This window comes from Bos grunniens, chromosome 7 (genome assembly GCF_055505025.1).
Source record: "Bos grunniens cultivar Pamir isolate PY7600 chromosome 7, Bosgru_T2T1.0, whole genome shotgun sequence".
In the NCBI taxonomy this organism is placed as follows: domain Eukaryota; kingdom Metazoa; phylum Chordata; class Mammalia; order Artiodactyla; family Bovidae; genus Bos; species Bos grunniens.
In genome coordinates, this window is record NC_141171.1 from 62,650,788 (window position 1) to 62,674,648 (window position 23,861).

A 23,861-nucleotide genomic window follows, 5' to 3' on the forward strand; every position below is an offset into this window, starting at 1 on the left:
TGGCTTTATTGAGTCTGAGTTGCAGCATGCAGGATCTTTCTTTGCAATTCACAGATTCTCTACTTGTAGCAGGCGGGCTCTGAAGCGCTCGGGCTTAGTAGCTGCAGCCCTCGAGTTTAGTTGCCCCGTGGCATGTGGGATCTTAGCTCCCTGACCGGGTGCTGAGAGAAAGGACTTTAAGATAAACATATGGGAGACTCTTGGACAAGCCCTTTCCTTCTCTGGGTCTCAGTTTCCCCACCTGTAAAATGGGTGGGTGGACCACACCACTGGATCTCTTACATACACCCTGACAACAGGATGGGGGGTCCCTTGGGAGCGTGTTATAAATAGAATCCCAGGCCTCCTTCCTTGGAGATTCCAATTTAATTGTTCCAGGAATTTTTATTTTTCATAAGTCTCCCTCATGATTTTTAAAGGTTTCCAAGTTGGGAATTCGTAAAACCGGTGAATTGCCAGAAGCCTCTTTGTGTCTAGGATTATCGTGGGGGATTCTCCTTCCCTGGCAACCCCAGGGCAGCATTACATAAGGTACAGGTAGGTAGTGGTGGGGCATGAATCCACAGTGGAGCCTGTCCCAAGGGGAATCATTGCCCCCGGGCCACTTTCTGAAAAGTCAGGGGCCAGAGCAAGAGAATAAGAACTTGAGCATTTTCAGACTTCAGCAAAGACAGGAAATGCCTGAGGAGCTGGTATGAGGTAGATTCCTGGGCCCCAGCCTGGTGAGTCCAGTCCACTAGGTTCAGCAGAGGGCTTGGGCGATCTGTCTGTATAGCTAGGACCTCCCCTCCCAGGGTGCTCTTGATGCAGGTGGTGGGAGGAAGGAGGCCTGACCCCTGCAAAAGGCCAAGAGGCCAGGTCACTGGATTACTTGGCCCCTGGCTGCCCACTGGCCTCTTTAGGGCTCAGAGGGCAGAGGTGCTGCCAACCTCAGGGAGAGGAGCCCACAGCCGGGGGCCTCTCCTGTGCTTACCTGTCTCCTGTGTAGGGGTGAGGGCAGATACAGGGGGCTCCCTCGGGGGAGGAGATGCAAGTTCCACCTTCCAGGCAGGGAGTCGAGGTGCAGTTCTCCTTTCTTTGTTCGCAGTGCCTCCCAGCAAACTGTGGGTGGCACACGCAGATATATCCTGGGAGGAAAGGGCAGGGAGGCGAGAGGACATACTGGCCTCGTGGTCCAGCAACTGCAGGTGGACTGAGCCCCCAGGATGGAGGGGGACCTTGAGTGTTTGCAGATCCCAGGGTCCACACTTGGCTACTGAATGCTCCCCTCTGCCATGTGCTCTGTGTTGGGCAGTGGTGCTCAGCTGGGCAAGAAGACTTGATCCCTGCCCTCAAACAACTTACAGCCTACAGGGAACATTCATCTAACAGATATGAATGGGTATCGTCACTGTCATCCAGGACAATGCTATTCAGTGTAGTCACTGTTCTAAGCATCTTCATGTATTAGCTCATCTGACCCACCCGTTGGCTCTGAGATTGGTTGCTGTTATGGTCAACATTAGTTACTATTATTGTCCTTGCACCTGGGGACAGGTGGAAGTTGATGGCTGGCCAGGAAGTGAGGCCTGGGAATGTATGACATTGGCTCAGAGTTACACCACAAGCAAATGGAAACTTGGGGGGGCGGGGGGGTCGTCAAACTGAGACAGTTATATATCATATCAGTATATTAGTAATTATTATAAAAATTCGTTTTATTGAAAGGAAGTGTTAGGGGAGGAAACTAGCCTAAACTAGGGACCAGGGGAGGTTTCTTGGAGGAGGTGGTATTTTAGTTCAGACCTGAAGGATGAGTAAAAATTAGCCAGGCAAAAAGAGAGGAAGATGCTTTAAGCAAAGGAGAATGTGTGCAAAGACTCAGAGGAGAGGGCATGACATATCACCAGGGGTCAGGGCAGGGGTGAGCCTAGGGAGCAGAGGGGAGAATGGGAGCAGGAGGGCTGGCAGGTGAAGGGTCCAGTGCATAGGAGCCATAGGCAGGAGTAAGAAATTGGGATTCCATCAATGGCACCCCACTCCAGTACTCTTGCCTGGAAAAATCCCATGGATGGTGGAGCCTGGTAGGCTGCAGTCCATGGGATCACAAAGGGTTGGACACGACTGAATGACTTCACTTTCACTTATCACTTTCATGCATTGGAGAAGGAAATGGCAACCCACTCCAGTGTTCTTGCCTGGAGAACCCTAGAGACGGGGGAGCCTGGTGGGCTGCCATCTATGGGGTCACACAGAGTTGGACACGACTGAAGCAACTTAGCAGCAGCAGCAGCAGCAGCAGCTGAACAGCAAGGGGAAGCCACCACTAGGGTCTGAGCAGGAAAGTGATGTGCTCAGATCTGCACTGTGTAAGGATGGCTCTGGTGTCTTGCTGGAAGATGCTAGTGGAGGGACAGAAGCATGAGAGCAAGGAGGTGGCTGGTGCAGAGGAGAAGATGAGAGGTGATGAGGGCTGGGGTCAGACTCATGGCAGTGGGGACACAGAAGTGATGGACTCCTTGGATAGCTCAGGTAGAAATGACAGTATTATCAGTCAGGCAAACATTAGAAAACGGGAGACTGCCAAGTGTTGACAGGGATACAGGTGCTTAGGAACCCCACGCACTTGCTGGTGGAAGTACAGACTGCTGCAGCCATGCTGGTCAGCAATCTGACCTGACTTAGTCAAAGTGTTGGTATACTCTGGGTTTGTTAATTTCATGTGTGTGTATGTGTGAAAGTTCTCATGTAGGTTCGTAAGATGACATGGAAGGATGTTCAGTGCAGCCCTGTTGATGGAAGTGGGATGTCCATTGCTAGGAAAGTGGAGAGGGGAAAGGTAAGCACATGCACACCTTGGCAAATTGAGCCGAAATTAAAAGCAGTAGGAGGGAGGTTCAAGAGGGAGGAGACATACATATATATGCCTATGGCTGATTCATGTTGATGTATGGCAGAAACCAATGCAACATTGTAAAGAAATTATCCTCCAATTAAAAAAATATTAGAAAAAAGAATTACTTGTGGCAGTGTGGATGGAAGAGTGTAAAAATTCAAGCATGTGAAATATAGTTCATGCATGTTGAAAGGATACTTTTAAAAACTTTAGGGATCTCCCTGGTGGTCCAGTGGTTAAGATTCCATGCGTCCACTGAGGGGTGAGGGTTTGATCCCTGGTCAGGAAACCAAGATCCCATATACTGTGCTGCTGCTGCTGCTGCTGCTAAGTCGCTTCAGTCGTGTCCAACTCTGTGCGACCCCAAAGATGGCAGCCCACCAGGCTCCCCCGTCCCTGGGATTCTTCAGGCAAGAACACTGGAGTGGGTTGCCATTTCCTTCTCCAATGCATGAAAGTGAAAAGTGAACGTGAAGTTGCTCAGTCGTGTCCGACTCTTAGCAACCCCATGGACTGCAGCCTACCAGGCTCCTCCATCCATGGGATTTGCCAGGCAAGAGTACTGGAGTGGGGTGCCAGTATGGCCAAAAAAAACCCCACTTTAAGTGTTTACCTATGAGTTTGGGGAAGGGAAAAGGCAGTGGAGTATAAAGGGCAGTAAGAAAGAGAAACTTAGCATGGACCAATGATGACACAGATGTGTTGACTTCAGCCTTCTATATGGAGGTTCTTATTCACCCCCTTCCCCCATCCAGAAAAAAAGTAGAAAGATAGTTCTTGTTGAAGAAGAAAGAAGACTCTTGGCCTCCCCTGGTGTAAACCTGCTGCTGCTAAGTCACTTCAGTCGTGTCCGACTCTGTGCGACCCCATAGACAGCAGCCCACCAGGCTCCCCCATCCCTGGGATTCTCCAGGCAAGAACGCTGGAGTGGGTTGCCATTTCCTTCTCCAATGCATGAAAGTGAAAAGTGAAAGTGAAGTCGCTCAGTCATGCCCGACTCTTAGCAACCCCATGGACTGCAGCCTACCAGGCTCCTCCGTCCATGGGATTTTCCAGGCAAGAGTACTGGAGTGGATTGCCATTGCCTTCTCCAGTGTAAACCTAGCCAATCCCAACTCACCAGACAGTAAAGGAAAGGGAGGAATTATCTCCACTGAGATCTGCACCCTGAGCCTGTCTCAAACTTCAGCCCTATGACCTTGTCTGAGTTCCCTTACCTTTCCAGGTATCCCTTCCGTAGCACAGTGGTTTCTTGAGCAGTAAAACAGAGCTTTACTTCCCTTTCCCCTCTCTCCCTCATGGGGCTGTGTTGGAGAAATATGCTCAGTCAACTCTACAGTGATCCACGATTGCTAGTTCAGCATGTCAGGGTCCTCTGCAGAGTCTCCTGGGATAAGCCTCGGGGTCAGCCACAGCCTTACCTGCCCCACCAGTCTGCGAGCACTTCCCACCGTTGAGACACGGGTTCTGGCCGCACTGGTCACTGGGGAAGCAGCACTCGGTGAGGGCCCGCCTCTCCAGCAAACCGGCCGCCTTCTTGCCATGGACCAGCAGCTCCAGCACCTCTCTGTTGATCACAACAGCATCCAGGCAGCCTTCAAAGCCCTGGGAGACATTTGGGGAAGAATGCGAGTGGACGAGGCCACCCAGAAAGAGGTCCCTTTCAGGCTTCAGACCCCGGCAGTTCTCTGGGAGCTTGAGGGAGGTGCTGCTTGCACTGTCAACCAACAGGCGGACGGAAGTGTCCATCTCCTCCACCAGAACAGAGTGCCACTCATGGTCATTCACGTGCAACCGGGAGGAAAGATTTCCATAGAAGCCACCTGGGCAGTGGTATTCCAGCTGGAGCACTCCATTGACCAGCTGTAAAGAAAACCCAGATGACCATCAGCAAAACCAAGAGGTGCTTAGAGAAACCTTTGCTCAGAAGCTGCTAGTGCAAAAAATGTTCGTGTATTTTTACAGGTAGAAGGGGTAGTGATTTTTCAAGGCTGTATTTTTTTCAGACGTTGTATTTGTAGAGCATAAAGGCCCTCAAAGTGCACTTCCATTTATGGCCTCATTTGGCCCTTGCTGTTCTCCATGGAATGTCCTGGTAGGGGACATGTCTGTCCATTTCACAGATGAGGAAACTGAGGCCCAGAGACATCTTGCCAGCCCCTGTCTTTTGGATTCTTCTTCACAGGCCTCTCCAGTGTTCTACTCTCCTAAGCCTTCAGGGAAACCAAAAACCTCCCTTTCACCCCCACTTATGCAACAGTTCAGCACTTCTTGAAGTGGATCTCAAAGATGATTTCAGGGGATCCACAAGCTGACAAAGGTGCATATAGTCAAAGCTATGGTTTTTCCAGTAGTCACGTATGGATGTGAGAGCTGGACCATAAAGAATGCTGAGCACTGAAGGATTGATGCTTTTGGACTGTGGTGCTAGAGAAGACTCTTGAGAGTCCCTTGGACTGCAGGGAGATCAAACCAGTCAATCCCAAAGGAAATCAACCCTGAATATTCACTGGAAGGACAATGCTGAAGTTGAAGCTCTAATTCTTTGGCCACATGATGCGAAGAGCCAACTCACTGGAAAAGACACTGATGCTGGGGAAGATTGAAGGCAGGAGGAGAAGGGGATGACAGATGATGAGATGGTTGGATGGCATTATCAACTCAATGGACATGAGTTTGAGCAAACTCTGGGAGAGAGTGAAGGACAGGGAAGGGTGGTGTGCTGCAGTTCATGGGGTCACCAAGAGCTGGACACAACTTAGCAACTGAGCAACAACAACAACAAAGTGAAACTATTAAGTAGAGCTGGATTAAGTAGAGCTTCCTCCGGGTGAAATGTGAAGATCTTACCCAGTGTTTTCTAGAGACTGGCCATTTGTACACAATCTTGCCAATTTTTGCCCTGGTTGAATACTACACATACCTTTTTTTAAAAGAACACTTAGTATTATTACAGCAAATGGAAAACCAATATAACTTGCCACTGAGGAAAGAGAATGTCAAAAATAAGTACATCTTATGTATGGAGAGACTAACATAGAAAATTACAATACCATATGTAAAATAGATAGACAAGGGGAATTTGCTGTGTAACTCAGGGAACTCAAACAGGGGCTCTGTGACAGGCTAAATAGTGGGATGGGAAGGGAGATGGGAGGGAGGCCCTGGAGGGAGGGGACATGGGTGTACCTATGGGTGATTCTTGTTGATGTATGACAGGAAACCACAAAATTCTGTAAAGCAATTATTGTTCAGTTAAAAAAAATTTTAAATAAGTACATCTTATACAAAGCATTGTTATTAAATCACTGCTTTCACTTACTAAAGACCACAACTCCATTGATCCCTCCATTTTTTCACTGTTTCTCCCTTCTTTCATGTCCTCATTCCTCACCTTATCAAGCTTAAAGTCCATAGACAAATTCTTTTCCCTTTTTAACTTGGTAGATCTCACTTGGCAAATACACAAATCAGGTAAAACTCAACTTTCCCTCTACTCTGTATAGCAATCATGGAGCTGAACGTGGCTACGGAGTAACACACAGCCTTTGCGTATTGGTCTCCCTTTAATTTCATGGCCACAAATGTGTCCTTCGTACTGCCCAACAATTGTACAATTGTACTGTCTTGGTTGGGCTCCCCTGTTGGCTCAGACAGTAAAGAATCCACCTGCAATGCAGGAGACCCAGGTTCAATCCCTGGGTTGGGAAGATCTCCTGGAGAAGAGAATGGCCACCCACTCCATATTCTTTCCTGGAGAATTCCATGGACAGAGGAGCCAGGTGAGCCATAGTCCATGGTTTTGCAAAGAGTCGGACAAGACTGAGCGGCCAACACTTCTACTGTCTTGTTTAGTCCCCTCACTCTCCCAGATGACTATTTTCACAACTTCTCTCCTTAGACCCTTAATGCCTCTCTCCCCATCCTTGCTCTCAGCAACCAGATGGGAAGTTATAGGCACGGTCACCATCACATCTGTCCATGTTGTCCAAAGCCAATCTCTCTATTCGTGCACTAGATCCCACCCTACCCTTCTTAACCTCCTATATATTGGACAAGAGACCACTGACTATCCTTTCTCCTTCCTATATCTTTGTTCATTCTCTACTGGATCATTCCAGTCATCATATAGACGTGCTGTTATTGCTCTAATCTTTAAAAATATATATATATATATATATTTATGTATTTATTTATTTGCAAGGTCTTAGTTGTGACATGCAAGGTCTTTGATCTTTGTTGCAGCATGTGGGATCTTTACTTAAGGCATAAGAACGTCTTAGCTCTGGCATGTGGGATCTAATTCCCTGACCAGTGATCAAACCTGGGTCCCCTGTTTTGGGAGCATAGAGTCTTCTCCACTGGACCACCATGGAAGTCCCTATTGCTCTAATCTTAAAAAAGAAAAAAAAGTTTTATTGAACCCACATCTCTTGCCAGGTTGCACTTTCTTTATTTGCTTTTGCTTTGTAGTAAAATTCCACTCCTACCCACCATGACACCACGACACAGAAACCACTGATGTCAGAGTATGCAGCATCCTCTTTGTTGCCGAATCCAATGATTGATACCACTTCATATCTTATTTGACCTCTTAGCAGAATATGACTGAGCTGATCATTCAATGCTTCCTTCTCTTTTTGTATATAATTTTATTTATTTATTTATTTATGTCTGTGCTGAGTCTTTGTTGCTGTACACAGTTGTTCTCTAGTTGCAGAGAGTGAGGGCTACTCTCTAGTTATAGTGCATGGGCTTCTCATTGCAGTGACTTCTCTTGTTGCATAGCACTGGGCTCTAGGGCATGCAGGCTTCAGTAATTGTGACACATGGTTTCTGTAGTTGGGCTTCTCATTGCAGTGACTTCTCTTGTTGCATAGCACTGGGCTCTAGGGCATGCGGGCTTCAGTAGTTGTGATACATGGTTTCCATAGTTGGGCTTCTCATTGCAGTGACTTCTCTTGTTGCATAGTACTGGGCTCTAGGGCATGTGGGCTTCAGTAATTGTGACACATGGGTTGAGTAGTTGAGGCTCCCAGGCTCTACATTGGCTCAATAGTTGTGGTGCTTGGGCTTCGTTGCTCTGAGGCATGTGGGATTTCCCCAGACCAGGGATTGAACCCATGTCTCCTGCATGGATTCTTTACCACTGAGCCACCAGGGAAGCCCCACTGTTTCCTTATTAATACAAACCCTTTATCTGGCTTCCCAGATACAATACTCTGTTCATTTTCCTTCACCATCGCCAATTGCATCTTTTCATTCTCCTTTATTGGATTCTCCTCTTCTCTTGCCTTCTCAGTAATGGAGTATCTCAGGGATAAATCCTTGATGTACCCTATTTTTAACCTGCAATCCTTGGTGATCTCCCCAGTTTCATGGTTGTCAATACTACATATATGTTGAAGAATCTCGGATCTTCACCTCCAGCCCAGAACTTTCTCATTAGATTTTGTTTGTCCAGCTCCACTAGTAGGTCTGATAGTTATCTCAAGCTCATGTGTCCAAAATGGAACTCCTGGTCACCTCCACTTCCCCAGTCTACTCTATCCATATCCTTGGCTAGGTCTGTTGGCAGCAACTCCATTCCTTCAGGTTGCTCCAGGTCAACGTCTTACTCCTTGTTTTCTCTCCTAGCCCTCATTCAGCTCCTCCGGGGTCCTGCTGTCTTTGCCTTCAAAATATCTCCAGCATCTGAACTCTTTTTTTTCCCAGTTCCACTGTCATTCCCCTGGTCTAAACTGCCATCATCTCTCACCAGAATTACTTCCTTTGGGCTGGGTCTTTCCACTTCCATCCTTGTGCCTCTAAAGTCTATTCTCAGCACAGTAGCCATGAGGACCCTTTTCACATATGTCAAAACATCTTAATTCTTTGCTCAAAACCTTTAACATCCCCTACATTACTCAGAATAAAACCCAATGTTCTTAAATAGCATGAGAACTTTTTATAGATATGATCTCATCTCATCTGATTATGTATCAGACCTCAACTTGTGCTACTACTGTTCCCCTGCTCACTTCACTCAAGCCATATTGACATCTGAGCTGTTTTTAAACATGCCAAGCAATCTCCTACCAATGACTGTTCCCTTTACCTAGAATGCTGTTCCCCCAGAGGTCTACATAACTAGACCCTCAATGAAACCTTCCCTAACCACCTTATTTAAAATTGTAACTTCCCACATTCCTTTTCCCCCTTAACCTTTCTTTTCTTTTAACCCCAAACACTTATCACATTTAGACAAATTCTGTAATTTTATGATTTACTAGGTTTACTGTCAGTTTCTCACCATAGGATGAAAACTCTAAGAGGGTTTTTTTTTTTTTTTAAATATTTTTCACCGATAAGACCCAAGCACCTGGAAGAGTGCCTGTTGCATAGTAATGCTTGATAAATATTTGCTAAATGAATTCAGTTCCAACTAGGGCTTCCCTGGTGGTCTAGTGGTGAAGAATCCGCCTTGCAGTGCAAGGGACACAGATCCCCGCTGTGGGAAGATCCCACACACCGCAGAGCAACACAACTACTGACCCCTGTTCTTAGAGCCCATGCTCTGCAACACAAGAAGCCACCACAATGCGAAGCCCAAGCACCACAACCAGATAATAGCTTCCACTTGCTGCGACTAGAGAAAGCATGTGCGCATCAGTGATGACCCAGTGCAGTAAAAATAAATAAATATTTAAGACATTCTAAATGGGGCTTCCCAGATGGTGCAGAGGTAAAGAACCCGCCTGCCAATGCATGAGACATAAGAGAAGTGGGTTCGATCCCTGGGTAGGGAAGATTCCCTGGAAGAGGACATGGCAACCCACTCTAGTATTTTGCCTGGAGAGTCCCGTGGACAGCAGAGCCTGCTGGGCTACAGTCTATAGGGTTGCAAAGAGTCAGACACAACTGAAGCAACTTAGCACGAACTAGCTGCCAAAGTCTCCTTTCTCTTTGGGAGATGGACATGTGTGATGGAGGTGTTAAAATCAGACAGATACTCTGAGACTTTCTACAGATATAATCAGAAGGACTGAAAGACCCTTAGAAAGGAAATTCATTTTCCTCCATATGATTCCATGTACCTTAATGCTGATTTTGTCATCTTGAGTGCCCCCCAGGTCCAATCCATCTTGGGGAACATGGGTCTGTTACTCAGCAAAAGTGATAAAAGCATCAGCCAGGTCTAGGTGGCCTCATGCATCTCTCTTTCTATCTTCAGAGGCTCTCTATCATCCCACAGAACAGCCCAACCTCTGTTGTACTAGGACATGATGCATCCCCAAGTGGGGTGGGTTTTGGCCATTGTAACTAGAAAGTCTCGTGTTCTGACCTTCGAGAGTCACACCCAGGCTCATGGTAAACCACGCAGGGTTTCTTTGCAGAAGTTTGCCTTCTTGGCCACGCCCATACTGCCCCACCTCCCCAGCCTGGCATGCCCCCAGGAAATCTCTCAGGGTGGCAGTTCCTTACCTTCAGGGAGAGACGCACTGTCTTATTGCTGAACAGGAGAATTGCCTGTGACTGGAGTGTTTTCAGGCGGAAGTGTATGTGCCCGTTCTGAAATTCCGGGAGACGGTACCGCCCGAAACTCTGACCGCTGAACCTCACGGCAGTACCTGTGAAAGCAACCAAAGGTGTCACCTCCACACCAAGTTGCCGGGAGCCAGCACGGGAGTTCCCACCCTTGACAAAGGTCATGCGGAGAGGCCTGATATGCAAAGGCGAGTCAGGACTCGAGGGGCCCCTGGATCTGCTTGAGCATCTACCCCAAAACCAGAATCTGTCTGTTTTACTACTCTATGACTTTCACCAACTCCTCTGACATTAACGAGGGGCTATCCCTGATCACCTTTCTCTGAAGGAAATCAACTTAGAGCTCTAGTTAATTAGCCTCCTGGGCATATTAGGAGTGTTTCAATCCAAACCCCTCAGATGGCTCTCTAACTTGCCTGACAGGTATACCCAGACTCCTACAGCTACGCATACGATTGTTTACAGCCTCCCAACAGCGAGAGGTACGGGAAGCTTAAGATATTCAAATAGTATAGAACCTCTCGGGGAGTTAGAAATTGTTAGAATAGAACTAGTAGAAGATTTCATTGTTGAGCTAATGCTTGCTGCCAAGTTTCCACATCCCCTGTATTGTGTCCTTGGGAGTATATTAATTAATATAGTTGGTATATAGAAAAAATAAGTAGTGGCCTTGGTGTTAACAACTTTAGACCCTTAAGGTAATAAATTCTTTCCTTGTTGTAAGCCCACTGCACCTTTGCCCTGTAGAAATGCAACTTTATCTAACACTTTTGAAGGATGGCGCCAAACTTTAAAACAATTACTCTTAGAAAAAACATGTTTTCTGGTTAACTAACTTTTATCGGAACAAAGAGTCATAAAATGTTAATAGGCCTTCTGGCCAGAAGATGATGTAAATCACCTAAAGCATTTGTATATGATAAGTTTGCAGAAAAGAAAGCCTGGTCTCGATAAGGATCAAAGACTGCTGACTTTGCATGGTTTTACACCCCCTATTATCCTCTACGCACAACTTAAGGTATATAAGCTCTCTTTGAAAATAAAGCTACGGGCCTTGCTCACCGAAGCTTGGTCTCCCCATGTCATTCTTTCTTGTTTCCTTTTCTCTCCTTTTCTTTTCTGTTCTTCCTTCAGGATGACTGATTTGGAGCGGGGGGCTCTGTGAGACCACTTACTTGCCTGGGCTTCTAAGACCCACTCGAGAAGGTGCCTAAGGTGGGGTACCTTCAGATATTCGAGAGGGCGCCTGTGGCCTCCGTGGTCAGAGCAAGTTTGGTGTCACGAACTTTATTGGTTTCCCACATAAACCAGTCAGGTCAAGCCTCTGTCTCTCCGCTTTGCTATCCTTTCGCCAACGCCGTCCTCCAGAGGATATCCCTGGATCCAACCGGGGCTGGACCCTGGTAAGTGGCGCCCGGAACAGGCTATCCAAAGGTAGGTCTCCCCCATTGTGCAGTTTTCGGATGGCTAGAACCCCACTCAGGGTGTCGCAGACCCCCCTGCATAAGATAGGTAGGGTGAGTAGGAGTGGGAAGTGTTGAAGTGTTGAATCTTGCAATATAAGACAAGATTTCAGTGTTGAAGTGTTGAATCTTGCAATTTAAGACAAGATAAAAATTTTCTGACATGGGTAACAGTGAATTAAAAGAATGACAACTTTTTATAGGAGTAATTTTGCAATTGTTAAGCAAAAAAAGGAATAAAAGTCAAGAAAGCTAATGTTCAATCCTTTTTCACTTTTGTACAAGAGCAGTGTCCTTGGTTTCCAGAAAAGGGCACTGTTAACTTAGATTCTGGGAAAAGGTAGGTAAACAGATAAAAACTTGTTATAGTCAACATGGTCCGGAAAAGGTGCCCTCTGATGCCTTTTCCTTATGTAATATAATTAGAGATGCTTTAGACCCTGCTCCTGATTCTGAAAGGTTCACGTTAAAGAGGAAAGTGAGGAAAAAAAGGTGCATGTATGAGAGGAAAGTGAAGAAAAGGAAGCTATACCTAGCTATCAGCAGCTAAACGAATGGCTAGCTGCTATGACTGCTGATGGGTAAATAAAAGATAGGGATGAGAAGAAAGATCAGCTCTCCCCTCAGGATGAGGAAGATTTAGAGGAAATGGCAGCTTGATACCATTCTGATGAGGATTGGTCTTTTTTAGCTAAAGACGCTCCTAAAAGTCTAAGAGAAACATCTCCAATCAGACCATCCGCTCCTAGGAGCTTGACGGAAATATCTTCAATCATACCATCCGCTCCTATGAGTCTGAGGGGAAACATCCCCAATCAGACCATCCATAAGATTTAAATATCAAACAGGCAGAGGATCCCCAGAGCAGGAGAGGAAAAACAGGGAATGCCTCAGTCCCCGCTTGCCCCCTCCTCCCTATAGGGGTGAGGGGCCTCCACTAGAACTTCCCCAGAGAAGGGTCCTCTCTAGCCCCGAGGATGAATTTGATCCCCACCTTAAGGCTTGTTTTCCAGTAGTGTTTCAGAAAAGGGGGGGGGGGGGGGGAAGAGGTCCCTTTCTGGGAACCTCTTCCAATGAAATTAATTAAAAAACTCAAACGGGCTTATGCCTTATATGGGGCTACAGCCCCGTATACTTTAACATTATTAGACGCCTTGGCGGTTAGATGGCTGACACCTCATGATTGGAAAACAATTGTTAAGGCTTGTTTATCTGGAGGGCAATTTATACTTTGGAAAGCTGAATATGAGGATGTTGCCCAAAAGCAGGCTAGCACTAACCTCAAACAGGGAAGAAACAACATTGTAAAAGAAAAGTTGGTAGGAATTGATTATGCAACATTTGGGGATCAGATGGATCTAGGCAAAGAAACTTTAGAACAGGTATCATCCTGCGCCCTTGGGGCCTGGTGATTATTGCCTCAAGAAAAGGAATCAACCTCTTCCTTTTCAAACATTAAACAAAGGCCAGAAGAGCCATATGAGGACTTTGTATCACAACTTATAGAGGGAATCAACAGAGTAATTTCTAGTACTGAGGCATCTGAAATACTGATAAAACAACTAGCATTTGAAAATGCTAATTCTACCTGCCAGGCTATCCTACGTCCTATAAAAAAAATCTGGGGAAGTAGGAGATTACATCAGGCAATGTGCACATGTAGGACCTGCAATGATGCAGGGCGTTGCTATAGCTGTGGCCATAAAGGGAAATTCTTATCAACAGACAGTTCAATCCTTTTTTACAAACAAGAATAACCCGCCAAAGAGTCATTTCAGTAATCAAGGCCGGAATGCTGACTTGTCCAAAGCCTGCTTTTCTTGCGGCCAGGAGGGGCACTTTACGCGCGCCTGCCCCCAAAGAACAGCTAACTCTTATCTGCCGAATCCTGCCTCCACGGCTATGACTCCTAATCTCCCTAAGACTCCTTGTCCTCGTTGTCAGAAGGGATATCACTGGGTAAAAGACTGTAGATCAAAATTCCATAAAAATGGAACCTTGCTAGTTCCTGACCAGCAGTCGGGAAACGGGTTGAGGGGCCAGCCTCAGGCCCTGACAGCAATTGGGGCAACATCTTTGAACCCATTCATACCCTTCATCCCATCACAGAGCTCATTAGAGCAACCCCAGGCAGCGCAGGGCTGGACCTCCGTTCCACCACCTCAACAATATTAACACCAGATAGTCCTACTATAAAAATCCCTACAGGGGTTAAAGGCCCATTACCGACAGGTTTGGTAGGAATTATACTGGGCAGAAGTTCCTTAGCCATGCAAGGACTCATAATTGTTTCTGGAGTGATTGATTCAGATTACACAGGAGAAATTCAGATTATGATTCACCCCCAATTAAAACTATACAAATTCATAAAGGACAGAGAATAGCTCAACTTTTACTTTTGCCTTATCACACTGCTGTAGGGCACAGTTACTCAGAGTGAGAGACAAGAGAGAGGATTCACATCCAGTGATATGGTCTTTTGGGTGACAGAGATTACTCAGAAATGCCCTATGAAAACTATCTTGGTTACTGGCAAGTCTATTGTGGGGCTGTTAGATACAGGAGCAGATGTTTCCTGCATTTCTGGGAAAGACTGGCCCAGTTCCTGGCCAACACACACGACTGAAAACAACTTGGTGGGAATAGGGAGAGCCACCACAGTAGTTAAGAGTGCAAAAATGTTAGACTGGCGGTTTGAGGATACCTGTGGAACTTTTCAACCCCATGTAGTTACTTCACTCCCCTTTACTCTATGGGGGAGGGATGTGCTGTCTCAAATGGAAGTGCTACTTTTTAGTCCTGATGAAAAAGTGACCTCCCAAATGCTCGATATGGGCTATGATCCATCAAAAGGACTATGTAAACAACAGGAAGGAATAATTGAGCCGATTTGCCCAACCCCTCGACAGCAACATACAGGATTGGGGTATCCAAATTTATAATGGAGGCCATTGTTTTTGCTGCCGACCCCATTACATGGAAATCTCAAGACCCAGTATGGGTAGAACAATGGCCTCTGCCTAAAGAAAAATTACTGGCAGCTAAGATGTTAATCTCTGAACAACTGCAATTGGGACATATTGAACCCTCCAATAGCCCCTGGAACACTCCTATTTTTGTCATTAAGAAAAAATCTAGCAAATAGCGACTTTTACAAGATCTAAGAGCTATTAATGCCACTATGGAAGACATGGGGGCCTTACAACCTGGGTTCCCTTCCCTAGTAGCTGTTCCAGAGGGATATAATATTATTGTAATTGATTTACAAGACTGTTTTTTCACCATTCCCATAAGTGCTGAAGATAAAAAGCAATTTGCCTTTAGTCTGCCATCAGAAAATTTTAAACAGCCTTATTTAAGGTTTCAATGGAAAAGTGTTACCCCAGGGAATGAAAAATAGCCCTACCCTATGTCAAAAATTAGTCAATGCCACTATAGAAGATATTAGGGCTAAATATGAACAAGTATATATGATTCATTACATGGATGGTATTTTAATAGCTCATCCAGATAGAGCTCATTTGCAAACTGCTCTCCAAGATTTGACTCAGGCACTGTCAGCTAGAGGCTTAAAAATTGCCCCAGAGAAAATTCAAACCAATCTACCTATAACTTATTTAGGAAGGGTTATAAATTCTGAAACAGTGACTCATGCCCCTTTACAATTGAGAAAAGTCCATCTTGTTACTTTAAATGATTATCAGAAACTTTTAGGTGTTATTAATTGGATAAGGCCCTATTTAAAATTAACCACTGCTGAGCTAAAGCCTCTTTTTAACATTCTGCCTGGTGATCCTGATCCAACTTCAAAAAGGCAATTAACTATTGAGGCTCAGGAAGCCCTAGACAAAGTAGAAAAGGCTTTATCTGATAGCTATGTAAAAAGAATTGAATTAGCAGCCTCCTGGCAATTCCTTTGCCTGGCTACCCCAACTGCACCTATGGGAGTTTTATGGCCAAACGGCCCCCTAGAGTGGGTCCATCTTCCCGCTCAAGCTAAAAAGGTAGTGGCTTCTTATCCGGGTTTAGTGGCTACTTTAATATTAAAGGGGAGAAAGTGGAGCATTGAGTTATTTGGTAAAGAGCCATCAGAAATTGTAATTCCATATAATAAAGAACAGCTTGATGCTCTTCTAATGTTTGATGAAAATTGGCAGATTGCTATAGGAAATTATTTTGGTCAAATTCTGCATCATTTACCTTCACATGTTTTGCTAAACTTTATATCTAAACATGCAGTTATTTTCCCTGTTAGGTGCAAACACTCCCCCAATCCAGGCACTCAAATGGCCTTTACTAACGGGTCAGCTAATGGCAGAGCTTCTATAGTTACAAGAGATCAGCATAAGGTTTTGCAAACACAAGAAACTTCAGCTCAAAGAGCTGAACTCACAGCTGTTATAGAGGCTTTTGTTATGTTTGCAGAGGAGGAATTTAACCTTTACTCTGACTCTCAGTATGTGGTCAGGCTGTTTCCACACATTGAGACTGCGGTTCTGCCAGAGAACAAAACTGCTATATTTCACTTGTTAACTAAACTACAGCAGCAAATTTGGGAACGAAACCGAGATCATATTTTATTGGCTACGTGCAAGCTCATTCTGGATTGCCTGGACCTTTGAATGCCTTAAATGACTTGGCAGATTCACTAACTAAAGTTACAGTGGCTCCTGCCTTTGAAGAGCCTCGAGCCCCTCACTCACTCCATCATCAAAATGCTAATGCCTTAAGATTATCAATTTCAGATTCCCCGTGAATCTGCACGAGAGATTGTTCACTCCTGTTCACATTGTCCCACTACTGTAAATAATTTACCTATGGGAGTTAACCCTCGTGGTCTCAGACCTAATGTACTCTGGCAGATGGATATAATTCATGTCTCTTCATTTGGAAAATTGTCTTTTGTTCATGTAACTGTAGATACTTTTTCTCATGTCATTATTGCAACTGCTCGTACTGGAGAGGCCTATAAGGATGTAGTGCAACATCTCTTTACTTGTTTTTCATATTTAGGTCTGCCAAAGGCTTTAAAAACTGATAATGCCCCTACTTATACTTTAAGCCTTTCCAGGATTTTTGTATAAAGTTTTATATAAAACATAATACAGGCATCCCCTATAATCCACAAGGACAAGCTATAGTAGAAAGGGCACGTCAAACATTAAAAATACAAATTCAAAAATTACAGGAAGGGGAATTTAAATATAGTTCCCCCCATCAGATCCTGCAGCATGCTCTCTTTGTAATAAATAACCTGAATGTTGATTCATCTGGAGCCACTGCAATGCTTCATTGGTGTCCGGAACAAAATAAAAAGCTGTTGGTGAAGTGGAAGGATCTCCTCTCTGGACAATGGAGGGGTCCCAACCCATTATTAACTAGCGGCCGAGGATATGCTTGTGTTTTCCCACAGGATGCAATTTGGATCCCAGACAGACTGATTCGTCATGTCACAGCCCCCCAGGCATCTGGTCCCTCCACTGCCACGACCACAAAAAAGGAAGGGACCTCCTCTACCTCCACTCCCTCCGCCAACACGGGAAGCCCAGCTGATCTCTAGACGAATGACACCAGAGATCCTGGATGAACAGGAAGAGGAACCACCCACCAGACAGATGTCACAACTCTGTATAAGAGATATTGTTCTCCCTAATTCTTTACCCCGCAGGAAATCACCGGGATGTCCTACGCGGGCCACTCAACAAGCCTCTATACCTACCTGGGGACAGATTAAGACGCTTTGTCACCAGGCACAAGGGATAGCTTCCCTGCAGGGCTCTCCAGTCTCTCCGGAGAGAGTGTTTATTGCTATGCTTGCCTTACTATCTTGCCAGGTAAGCGCCTCCTCTCCCGCTCCAGAAAAGTATTGGGCATACTTCCCAGATCCTCCAACCTTCCAAGTAGTTACTTGGAACAATGCCCCTATACGGGTCCACACAAACCAGCCTCATTTATTGGGAGGACATTATACTTTCTATACAGAGGAGGAATACCCTATTAATTTCAATTATACCTTTAGGGGATTAACAGATGATCTCCCTGTTTGTTTTAACTTCCCTTTTGATCATACAGGAAGCTATATTACTCCTACCAAAGAAGGATGTATTGGAGCCTCTGAAAAAGCAATTATAACAGATTCTCCATCCTTAAGATATCGGTCAGTTTGGGTATTACTGGCTCGTATGCCTGGGATCCTTGACCCCTATAAATCCCTGCGTTTTAAATCTCCACCAAAATATCCAAATTGTCATAATGCCGCCCCTTCAGATACCATATGGAAAACTATAGATGGTCATTCAGGATATCCGATTTGGAAATCTTGTACTTATAATTCTAGAATTGACTACAGAATACCAGGAGGAAATTATACCATTCAGGACTGGAGCAACCCGGATCCAGGTCAGGATCCAATGATTGATGATGCATTTAAAGGGAGATTTGACAATTGGAAAGAATATTCAGTTCCTTGGCCATTACGCGCCACTAGATGGCATCGTAATCAATTTGTTCCTCCTATGCTGTCTTATACGGCTAAGGGCAGAACTTATTGGCAACCAGAAATTTGGAAGGCCCTTACCGCTACTGCCCCTATTACCTTAACCCGGCCAGAAAATATTTCTACTTATTCTATTTTAGCTTGTCTACCCTCGCCTTATGTTTTTCTCTTCACTAATGATTCCAAGAGACTTAATATACACATGAATTATTCAGGTGGACCTAATATAGTAACTTGTGAACAATGTATGCTCTCATCTTGTTTGGCCCCTCAATATAATGTTTGCTCTTTTGTGGTGTTGCAACGCCCACCCTATCTTATGGTGCCTGTAACTATAACTACACATTGGTATGATAACTATGGTCTTGCTGTAATACAACAAGTGCGGGATTTAATGCGATCACGACGGTTAGCGGGCTTACTTTTACTGGGAATAGCAACTTTAATAACTGGAATTACTTCTGTTTATATGGCAGCAGTTTCATTGACTGAACAAGTACACACTGCTCAATATGTTGATGCTATGTCCAAAAATGTTTCTTTAGCATTGGCAACAGAGGAAGCTATATTCAGGAAGCTGGAGATGAGGATAGATGCCCTAGAGGAAGCAATATTGCATATTGGAAATGAATTGCAGGCTTTAAAAGTGAGATTGGCACTGTCCTGTCATGCCGACTATCGGTGGATTTGTGTAACACCCCTGAAAGTAAATGAGACAGATTATGACTGGCAAAAAATTAAAAATCATATTTTAGGTGTCTGGAACAGCTCCGACATTAGTTTAGATTTAAGGAAACTTCACAGTCAAATAACAACCATAGAACGCTCTCACTTAGATTTTACTGCCTCAGGAGTAGCAAGTGACTTCTTCCATACAATCTCTAACTTTGTTTCAGGAAAGTACTTTCTGTCTGCTATTTTTAACTATGCTGCTGTGGCCGCTATAATTCTGCTTATCATATTCATTCTTCCTTGTATTGTCAGAATTTTCCGACAGAGCATTCAGAAGCTCGAGACTGAATTGCATACGGGTTTCTTAAGAAATAAAAATGGGGGAGATGCCGGGACCCAGCACGGGAGTTCCCACCCATGACAAAGGTCATGCGGAGAGGCCTAATATGCAAAGGCAAGTCAGGACTCGAGGGGCCCCTGGATCTGCTTGAGCATCTACCCCAAAACCAGAATCTGTCTGTTTTACTACTCTACGACTTTCACCAACTCCTCTGACATTAATGGGGGGCTATCCCTGATCACCTTTCTCTGAAGGAAATCAACTTAGAGCTCTAGTTAATTAGCCTCCTGGGCATATTAGGAGTGTTTCAATCCAAACCCCTCAGATGGCTCTCTAACTTGCCTGACAGGTATACCCGGACTCCTACAGCTACGCATACGATTGTTTACAGCCTCCCAACAGCGAGAGGTACGGGAAGCTTAAGATATTCAAATAGTATAGAACCTCTCGGGGAGTTAGAAATTGTTAGAATAGAACTAGTAGAAGATTTCATTGTTGAGCTAATGCTTGCTGCCAAGTTTCCACATCCCCTGTATTGTGTCCTTGGGAGTATATTAATTAATATAGTTGGTATATAGAAAAAAATAAGTAGTGGCCTTGGTGTTAACAACTTTAGACCCTTAAGGTAATAAATTCTTTCCTTGTTGTAAGCCCACTGCACCTTTGCCCTGTAGAAATGCAACTTTATCTAACACTTTTGAAGGATGGCGCCAAACTTTAAAATAATTACTCTTAGAAAAAACATGTTTTCTGGTTAACTAACTTTTATCAGAACAAAGAGTCATAAAATGTTAATAGGCCTTCTGGCCAGAAGATGATGTAAATCACCTAAAGCATTTGTATATGATAAGTTTGCAGAAAAGAAAGCCTGGTCTCGATAAGGATCAAAGACTGCTGACTTTGCATGGTTTTACACCCCCTATTATCCTCTACGCACAACTTAAGGTATATAAGCTCTCTTTGAAAATAAAGCTATGGGCCTTGCTCACCAAAGCTTGGTCTCCCCATGTCGTTCTTTCTTGTTTCCTTTTCTCTCCTTTTCTTCTCTGTTCTTCCTTCAGGATGACTGATTTGGAGCGTGGGGGCTCTCTGAGACCACTTACTTGCCTGGGCTTCTAAGACCCACTCGAGAAGGTGCCTAAGGTGGGGTACCTTCAGCTATTCGAGAGGGCGCCTGTGGCCTCCGTGGTCAGAGCAAGTTCGGTGTCACGAACTTTATTGGTTTCCCACGTAAACCAGTCAGGTCAAGCCTCTGTCTCTCTGCTTTGCTATTCTTTCACCAATGCCGTCCTCCTGAGGATATCCCTGGATCCAACTGGGGCTGGACCCCGGTACCAAGTGGTCACCATGGAACACTGGAACCGACTTTGTCTCACTCAACTCTTGGGTGGCAAGCAAAGTCATTGCTCACATTTTACAGGTGAAGAAACAAGGGTGTGGAGTAACTTGTCCAGGGGCACACTGTTAGACAGGGGCCATCACCCTGCACACCTTTCTTTGGCCCCAGGGCCCCTTGCCTTGGGTTCCAGCCTGGGTCAGAAACTATGAGCTAAAACCATGAAGGAAACATGCATTGAGCCAGAAATATCAACCAAGTATGTTGGTTGATACCAAAATCCTCCATAGTTTCCATGATGATTCTGACATCACTTGGGGAAGAAGGAGGCCAAGTTGGAGAGGATCTTGCATATATGTGTGATTTCAGGAACACCACAAAGGCTTTTTGCCTCAAGATATCTCCTTTATCATTAGGAGTGTAATCATTTGAATAAGTGCATCCCACATGATATGCTGTTAAGAAGTCAAGAGGAAAGAAAATAGTGACAAATAATGTGGCTAAAACTTCCATAAGGTCCTGCATATCCCATCCCCCATAGCAATTGCTAATGCACTGTTGCATAGTGAGGGGTCTGAAACTTCACCTAAACTTGAGTTTTTCAAGCTTATTTGACCATGGGACCCTTTAATGTGGACCACCTACCATTAGCCCTTGGACATGGCATTCTGTGGAAACCCCTTTGAGAAATGCTGTGTTATATTAAGCAATGCCCTCCCCAGATTTTGTTTTTTAAATCCACCCTCCCCAGAAGTGAGTTCACTTATTAAATCGTTAAAACCTCATTGTGAATAAGATTATCAGTTGTCAGGGCTCCAGATTCCTAGGGAAGAGGGTTGATTTGGGGGGAGGGGGATTGAGAGGAGGGGAAGAGAAGTGTTGAAGAGAGGGAACTCAGGTCAAAAGGAGGAGAAAGAGAGTTTTAATAATCCACTCAAGGGTACACAGCTAGTAAATGATAGAAGCTCAGATTTGAACCTGAGCTGCCTATTCTGAATGCTAAGGTTAAACCCATCAGACTGTAGTAATAATAGTAGTAGCGTTACTGACTCAGGTTAATTGACCACCTTCTATATGTCAGGCACTTTTCTAAGCAAGCCCTTAATATTTAATTCTTAATCCCTACAATAGCACAAAGGGACAGAGAGGTTAATTAATTTTCCCTGGGTCACGTGGCTCACAAGTGGCATAGCTAGGATTGGAACCCAGGCAACTTGATGCTAGACTCTATGCTTTTAGCTGTTATCTCAACTGTCTCTTGTATTCTTATTATTATTTTCAAAATTTAAAAAAGTGACCAGAACTAGGGTGCTATTCCATGATGAGATTTTGTGAGGCCATACCTGTCTCGTGGTGGTCCATGGCCCTTAATCCTGTGAAAACATCCCTCTAACTAAACTGAGAGCCCTGTGTTGGGATCTCCAGCCCTGGAGTTGGGCTGGCCAGGCCCAGCAGTGCTGGGTGTCCTGGGGAAGGCCCATTTCTCACCTTTACAGGAGCAGTTCTTCTCCAGGCGGTGCCTTGGGGTCAGGATGCTGAGCCGGGCTGTGCTGTATGTGGGCCCAACCCTGGGATCCAGGTGCACGGTCTCTTGGCAGATTTGTCCCTGGCAGCTTGGCCCCTGGCAGGGCACCACGGGCATGGCTGACCTCATCTGAATTCCCACTGAGTGCTCCATCTCCTTGGCTGAGCGAGCGATGGTGGATGCCAGTTCCTGGAGCTTGGAGAAAGCCCCCAAGTGCCCTTCGAAGACCAGGAGCACATCCACACCAGCCGTGGCCTCTGCTGGCTGAAGGCTGGCCAGGTGGATGTTGGCTCGTTTGATGTCCAGCCAGTTGCTAAGGAACCTCTGCAGGTTCCTCCAGTGGTCACTCACCAGCTCCTCTGGAGTGAGCTGGTGGAAGCCCATCCACATGGTCTGCTGCAGAGCCTCTGGCCCCATGTGCCACACATGGACGTGGACGCCAGCCATGGTGGAGAAGGTTCCATCACTGACTGTGACGTTGAAAGTGTATCGGCCCCGAGGCAGCGTGTGGGAGGCGATGATCTTGCCATCGGTCGCCCCCACTGAGAAGCGCTGGCCCACGCTCTCCTCTCCCGCCAGGCTGTAGGTCAACGTGTCCTGTGGGTCTCGGTCTGTGGCATGGATTTTGCCCACCATGCCACCCTGGAACTCCTCCTCCCCGATGGTGATGAAGATCTCCAGGGGGAGGGCGGAGGGCGGGTAGTGGCTCTGCTCCCTGATGTGGACCTTGACCGACGTGGAAGATGAGAGGGGTGGGATGCCACTGTCTGACACCTGTGGGTGAAGCAGGCTACGAATTAGGACAGTGGCTATGGCCCCTAAGGGGCCTCCCTGCTGCTCCAGGGTGAGCTCAGTGTGCTGTCGTATTTGAAAAGGAAAATCATCACTCCGGAAGCACCAAAGGCTTTGTGGAGGGACTTACAACCCACACCAGGCAGTAAAACTTAATTCTACACCTTCTCATCTGACACCTCTCTGAGTCCCTCCTAAGCCTCGCCAGCCACATGCTTCCTTCCCCTTGAACTTCTCTCATTCTGTCTCTTTCCTTAGGACGGTCATCACATGTCTCCTAGCGATTTCAGAGCACATCCTTTGTGGCCACTGTCAGCCCAACAGGTTCTCTTACTCCTCTTTACTATGTGACTGGGGTCAGGCTGGGGATGGGCATGTCTTCTTCAGTTCAGTCAACAAATATGTATTGAGTGCCTAGTACAGACCAGGCCCTCCGCCGTGATCAGGAGAAAAGAGAGGTGAGGAGGAGAGGTGACAGACAGGGAACAGCAAGTGTCAGGCCCTCAGGTGGGAAGGAATGCTGAAAAAGCAGGAAGGGACCAGAGTGGCCAGGGCTGAGGGCCAGAGGTGCGCAGAGAGGTAACCCAGGTGGTTACTGATGGGCTGAGGAACAGGAGATTGGATTTAAGTCAGAGACATGAAAAGCCACCAAAGGTTTTAAGCAAGGTGATTATTAGAATAAATTAGAAATGCATTTCCCTTGCACATTTCACCAAGCATCTCTATAACTTTCTGCCCAGACTTAGGCAGACAAGGGTGAAGCTTTCCTTCTGCTCCTCAGTAGCATTACCACTTTCACAGCTGTCAGCAAGGATCTTTGTAATTTTCCCTACAG

At 45.6% G+C, this 23,861-nt stretch overlaps 2 protein-coding genes across 4 annotated transcripts in view; one reads left to right on the top strand and one right to left on the bottom strand.

Annotated features, from left to right (window-relative positions):
• SLC36A1 (solute carrier family 36 member 1) overlaps positions 1-20,366 on the top strand; it is an 88,280-nt gene extending 67,914 nt beyond the window's left edge. Inside the window, exon 11 of the mRNA XM_086412521.1 lies at positions 17,279-20,366. Within this exon, the coding sequence (XP_086268647.1) occupies positions 17,279-17,280 (2 nt within the window). The 3' untranslated portion in view covers positions 17,281-20,366. The remainder of the gene's footprint in view (positions 1-17,278) is intronic.
• The window catches only part of FAT2 (FAT atypical cadherin 2), a 98,971-nt gene that overhangs the window by 4,121 nt on the left and 70,989 nt on the right, over positions 1-23,861 (bottom strand). For 2 of the 3 annotated variants that reach the window (XM_086412513.1, XM_086412515.1), the window contains 4 exons: positions 22,198-23,008; positions 10,340-10,485; positions 4,297-4,738; positions 974-1,127 (listed from right to left, as the gene is read on the bottom strand). In XM_086412513.1, the coding sequence (XP_086268639.1) occupies positions 974-1,127; positions 4,297-4,738; positions 10,340-10,485; positions 22,198-23,008 (1,553 nt within the window). Of the gene's footprint in view, positions 1-973; positions 1,128-4,092; positions 4,180-4,296; positions 4,739-10,339; positions 10,486-22,197; positions 23,009-23,861 lie in introns of all 3 variants that reach the window. The other variant, XR_015167760.1, reaches the window with a different exon arrangement.